This window comes from Pleuronectes platessa, chromosome 2 (assembly GCF_947347685.1).
Source record: "Pleuronectes platessa chromosome 2, fPlePla1.1, whole genome shotgun sequence".
Lineage (NCBI taxonomy): Eukaryota > Metazoa > Chordata > Actinopteri > Pleuronectiformes > Pleuronectidae > Pleuronectes > Pleuronectes platessa.
The window spans coordinates 16,126,191-16,132,357 of record NC_070627.1 but is presented as its reverse complement, the minus strand read 5'-3'; the positions used below and the strand labels follow the sequence as shown (position 1 = coordinate 16,132,357).

At 40.9% G+C, this 6,167-nt stretch overlaps 1 protein-coding gene across 1 annotated transcript in view; it reads right to left on the bottom strand.

Annotated features, from left to right (window-relative positions):
• Positions 1-657: 657 nt before the first annotated feature.
• The window catches only part of scn8ab (sodium channel, voltage gated, type VIII, alpha subunit b), a 45,473-nt gene continuing 39,963 nt past the window's right edge, over positions 658-6,167 (bottom strand). Inside the window, exons 28-29 of the mRNA XM_053444736.1 lie at positions 5,855-6,125; positions 658-5,012 (exon numbers count right to left, since the gene is read on the bottom strand). Coding sequence (XP_053300711.1) covers positions 3,844-5,012; positions 5,855-6,125 — 1,440 coding nt within the window. The 3' untranslated portion in view covers positions 658-3,843. The remainder of the gene's footprint in view (positions 5,013-5,854; positions 6,126-6,167) is intronic.

Below are 6,167 nucleotides of genomic sequence, written 5' to 3'. Positions count from 1 at the left end.
AATATAGGAAGCTAAAAAGGCACGTGCCGTTAAGAGATATTGCACCATAAACAAACACACAGACAGTTAATACACCTAACCCTTACTGAAAGTGACAGCGACAAAGTAAAGATCAACTCCAGACTGCAGCAGTGTGTTAAGTGGAAACATGGAGCACAGGGTTAGAGCGGAAACGAGCAAACATTTGTCACACAAAAGTGGAGCTGTGGCTCATACTGGGGCACGCTGGGTGACCAGCCGATGCCTGCAAAATGCCATGTGTGTGTATGTGTGTGTCTGCATCTGTATATCTTTGTGTACAATATAGGAAACTAGGGGGCAAGACATTGTCACACATGTACAAAAGGGTATGCTGGTAGTGCAATCCTCTCTCCAAAAGCAGGCTCCACAATTCTCAGAAGCAGCCGGTACAACACCATGCATTGTACGCTGGTACCCGGTGTACGCAGAGATCCTGGGCAGGCCAGAGATTTGGTTATTCTCTGAACAAACCACACGAAGAAACAAAAAGCATGATCAGTTCAAACTCTGTGGTTCTGGTTTCACCTCAATGCAAGGAGTGGACAGGAGAGTTGCGTTATAGACATTGCTCTAATGTATATATACTATATATATATGAAACAATATATATAATATATATGTGATATCGCTCCATATTCATACGTATTAATTTATACACTTTTAAATACAATTTCTGCTTTTTAAACATAGATTCTTTTAGCTTTCTCCCCTCTTTTTTCATGACAGGTGACTCCAAATAAAGAAAAAAATCTACTCCATCTAACAAATGTGTCACAGCCTAACAAGTGTGACAAGGGGCGTCAGCTGGAAGCCATTCTATTTATAGTTATTAATATTTAGTGATAGATTAATAGCTGTAGTTTTTTAGTAATCCTGTATTTACAAAAACTACACATGCCGTTGAAAAAAAATAATATATTACATTATTTATAGTTTCTTAAAAAGTCCATTCTTAGCTTTTGCAGTTTGTGCCGTATACAACAAGTGTACTTATTTTATTTCCCCCCCAAATGTATGAATGTGTGTCTACTTTTTTTAGGCGTCATTCTGGGTATCCATGGTGATATCGGAGAAAATGGACGGCAGTAGCTTTTATGCTTTTATCATTCAGAGTTTTATTTGGTTCAAGTTAACAACCACACTGATTTTGGAGATCTCATGCAGCAGCTGGACCGTGTATAGGACTCGAGAAACGGATGACGGAGGTTATTCATAAACAGGAAGTGACATCACTGCACAACAGGAAGTGCAAAAGCTCTGGTGTGGTGCTTAAGCTCACACTACCATAAGAGAGCATCCAGTGCCCTGATGGGTATTTGGTATTTGTTATGCAGTAGAGCGATGTGGAGAAAAGTGGCGAATGAAACATGGGGCCGATCGGCTGAGCGTCACCACTTCTGTGTTTCGCTCAAACCAACATATCCAAATTCCCTCCCATGACGTCTCCTCACAGTGTTTCCTGTTTCTGTGATTGCTATCGGGGTGAACAATTGTATTATTTTTATTTTGCTTACTGACGTTAATTGAGACCAGACTACATTTTATTCCTGACAACAAATGTAATCCACTAACAATATAAATCCGTCATTACAAGCGAGCAAAATGTTGCTGTTTCACTGAGATGCGTCTAGCCCTATAATTCTAGGCATCATAAGCAGGAAGCGCTAACGTGGCCCCTGACCGGGCGGTTGCCCGCGACTAGGCGGCCCCGCCCAGATCATTGTCCATCGACATGGCATGAAACAGAAAAAGAGTAAAACATGATTTCATTAATACTCCCATCACATTCACTTGCATTTTGTTTGCAGAGCTCACAATAGTACATCTATATTATCTCCTGAGAAAACAGATGATTTTTTTCAAACATTGCATACATTTCTAGGGTCTCTCTGTCTAATAATGACAGCGGGGGAAAAAAACAGAATGGGCAGGGCACACTTCACCCAATCCCACTCCATTGACAAAAGGGCAACAAGGGATAACAAGGCAGACCTCTTTGGCTTCTCCACACACAATGTTATCATCACCCGTTCATCATTTTCAGCTTCTGTTTTAAATAGGACACAGCTAACACCCGACGAATGTGTTCCAGCCCGAGACCTCTTCCCTCGGCATCATATCAACATGTGGTGTAGAAAACAGTAAAATATAAGTTTACCAAACATGAAATTTACATCGGGGAAAATAAATAAATGAACACACATTTAAAAACATGGCATCAAATGGTGTAAACTGAGCAATAATCAGAACTCTTCTCAACCATAGAGAAAACTCAGAAATATGAAGGAGTTTGCCAAACCTGTGAAATCACCCCAAAGCCACTTCTAACCGACAGTAGGACCCCCAAAAAATGCCCGCTCACGCACAACTAAAGGCAGATGGTATGGAACATTACATAGGTGCGTACAAATGATAAATATAAGCTTTAAATTGCAAAGTGTTGTGCCCTTGAAAACATTTCAGTCCAAATGAACGAACATTTTCAAATCCCATGGTAACACGCAGACATCCACTTCTACATCGTACACACTCAAAATCTCCAGAGCAGCAAATAATTGTTTGGATTTCACCCATCGATCCACCGTGGTGGTGTTGTATAACCATTCTTCTGTCTATAGAGGCAACGGTTCAAACATAGTCATCTGAAATGTGTTGCGTAATGAGATAAGTCTTCGGAACCTTTTTTAGATTATATCAACCCCCATATCACTTATATCTTTGTTAAACAAATTACTCGTATCTCTGAACTTTCAAATTTTGACAATGCCTCGATCGTACAGTTGAGCCACCGCTGTGGTCTGAGTATTAGTGTCTTGTGGACTATGATAATTCATGCAAGATTTCTGATCAAAACATGCCATCATGCAAGTCATTTCTATGCATTGAACAAGCACAATTATTAATGTATTTGTTTGGAAATCTTTCGGAGTAAATGTAAGCCCTTGGCCCGAGTTGACCCCATAATAAACAGACCCCTTAACCAATTGGTGTGAAAGCCCATGTAAAAAAAAAGTATATTTTTTGTATTTTTTTTTTTTTTTTTATGTGGGTATAACAAAGATAAAATGAGTAGAAGAGTTAAGTGACATGGGCAAAATGTTGAATATTGTTCTTTTTTTAAATCTTGTTTGCATTTTTGTTGCTCAAATTAACAATATCTAGCTTTGATAAAAAGAAAAAAAGTACGTCCAAACGCTCTCCATCATTTGTGTCTTTCACTCACCAGTCATCCCTCTGTTTGCTCTTAAAGAGAGAGAGTGTCATTTCCTCCTCTATTACAATTCAATTCATTCTTAATGACACAGAACCACTCGTCGGCTGCTTTGAGAGAACAATCCTTCGGAATCAAGCAGCCTCCTTGTTTTTTCCTTTATGACACCGTCTTCCAGAGGAATCCATGACTTGCATCCAGGCGTCGGACTCCTTTAGTGTTTTTTTTCTCCTTCCTGCTCTATACCTCCTGGTGTAGAGTTCTTAGTCTTATCTGTAGACCTGTGGTAAGTGAGCAACACACGTGTTCCGTGTCTGTTTTTCCATTCCCTTTTTGTTAAGATCAGTAGTGTAGATACAACAATGTCACACAGTATGCTGATTATGTTTGGTTTTGACTGAAGTTCAAGAGTCTTCAAGCTGGAACTGACCAAGCGGCTTCCCTCTGCATCGATATAAGAATGAAGTCTGTAAACAAAATTACTGAATATTATTTTTTTTTCTGACTTGCAAATGAAATAATCTGTACATCTGTGTAGGTGAGTTTCCTCTGCTTGAAGTTAAATCATTATAATTTGTATTGTCATTACTGTGATTATTAATCCGATACTCTTAACATTTAGATTCCCTGATGTCTTTTTGGTTTCTTCCCTTCTCTTTCCTACCCCCCTTGCCCTCGTTGTTGTCGTCATCCTGTTTTTCCTTATCAGGTTTGGTTACACTATCATAAGAGGGTAGGGAGGCAGTGGAAGGTGTGCTCTCCTTTTTTTCCTGTTCTTCATTCTTTCCGCCATTCTCTACTTTGTTGTTGGCTGGTCTACGCTTGCAGATAAAGCCCCGCCTGGCCAGGTAGGAGCGGTAGGCCCTTTGAATGATTCTGGCGGACATGTCCTCCTGCTTGCGCCTCAGAGTGGTGGTGATGGGCTCGTAAGAGACCTTGGAGGGATTGGCCGCGACAAAACGCTCCTCCATTTGCTGTCGTAACATATCCAGCTCGCCACTGTCACCCAGCACGCGCTTGGTGAAGGCGAACAGGATGTCCAGGCAGTGGATGCGGTCGCCGCTCACCATCGGCATGTCCATGGCGATCAGTTCAATGGTGTTGGGGTTGGGGATTCGCAACGGGTGTTCAAGTGCATCGGCAAAGTCAGAAAGCTTGGAATAGGTGATGAACTGAGAGGCATCGGGGTCGAACTTCTCCCAAATCTCATAAAAGGTCTCAAAGTCGTCCTCACTGAGCGGGTCGGCACTCTCCTCTGTGGCTACACTGAAGTTCTCCAGGATGATGGCGATGTACATGTTGACCACAATTAGGAAAGAAATTATAATGTACATAACAAAGAAGAAGATGCCCACCGACGGGTTCCCGCAGTCTCCTGTAGCGGGCGTGCCAGGATTCTCTAATTTAGGGTTACAGTCTGGAGGGTAGTTCAGAATTGGCAGCAGCAGGCCGTCCCAGCCAGCTGACGTGGTGATCATAAACAGGATGATCATGCTGTTTCCGAAAGTCTCGAAGTTGTACATGTCATCGATTCCAGCCCCGTGCCTCACGTAGCCAAAGTTGGACATGCCGAAGATGGAGAAGATAAACATAACCAGGAAAAGTAGCAGGCCGATGTTGAACAAAGCCGGGAGCGACATCATGAGGGCAAACAGAAGAGTTCTGATTCCCTTGGCGCCCTTGATGAGACGCAGGATTCTGCCAATACGAGCCAGACGAATCACCCTGAACAGTGTCGGCGACACAAAGTACTTCTCGATTATGTCGGCCAGAAACATTCCTGAGGTTAAAAGAGAGGAAAAAAGAGATACAACATATGTTTGGTTAAGCTTTAAGTGATATTACTCAAACTCAGGACACGGTTACTGTTTTCATTACAAATTAATTTTTTTCTGTCTGTTGTATTCTATGCTTTTCTATACAGTATATTCTGTAGATAATTATGTCAAATAATAGAAGACAGAAATGTATTGTACAAGTGAATGTTCAAGCCACATCGAAGAAAAAACCTGAGATTTGGAGAATGATGTTGTAATTGAGTAGACATACTACAAGAATAAAGTCATAATTTATAACACACTTTTTATAATATTAGAGAAGAAAAATATTTTTGTAAGGAATTAGCAACGAGGAGAACGAGGGTTTCCAGAGGTTTCAATACTTCTGGATCTAAAATTTTAAACAGTTTCTTGGTAAATATCACACAGATGTAACCAATGATAACCTCATAGTTCACCACTACCAAACATTTCCTCCTTGGTCACCTTAAAGTGGTCCAAGTACTCTTTGAATATGGTAAAAATGTTTCCTTTACCTCAAATGATTACATCAAAATGTTGGAAGTAATAAGTATTACATTTCTATTTATCTTTCATCAGCTCATTTTATTTCCAGGTTTGAGTTTTTGGTCTTAAGACAAAGTTAACCATTTGTCTTATTAAAGAAATAATACATTAATTGAGAGATGCCACCTCTAACTTTTTTTTGATGTGTTGCCCTATGAGCAACACATCACCAAAATAGAAGGCCTGGCTTCACTCCACATGTTTATATGGGCAGGAGGATCCGACCCATTCCAGTCAAACTGCTACATGTGCGTAAATAACCCTTTGGAATACTTGCCCACAATAGAAAGGATGACCACAACCACGTCAAAGATGTTCCAGCCATTGGTGAAGTAGTAGTGACGCAGTGCAAAGAGCTTGAGTACAAACTCGATTGTGAAGACCACAATGAAGATGAAGTTGACCCAGTAGAGCACGAGCTCAGTCTCATCGGACTGATCGTCCGTTTCCACCATCATGGTGACCATGTTGAGGCAGATGAGCATCATGATGGAGATGTCAAACACCTGCTGCGTCACAAAGTCGAACACCATGCCCTGGATTTTGTTCTGAGGAGAAAGGAAAAGAGCAAGAGATATTTAGAGTCACTT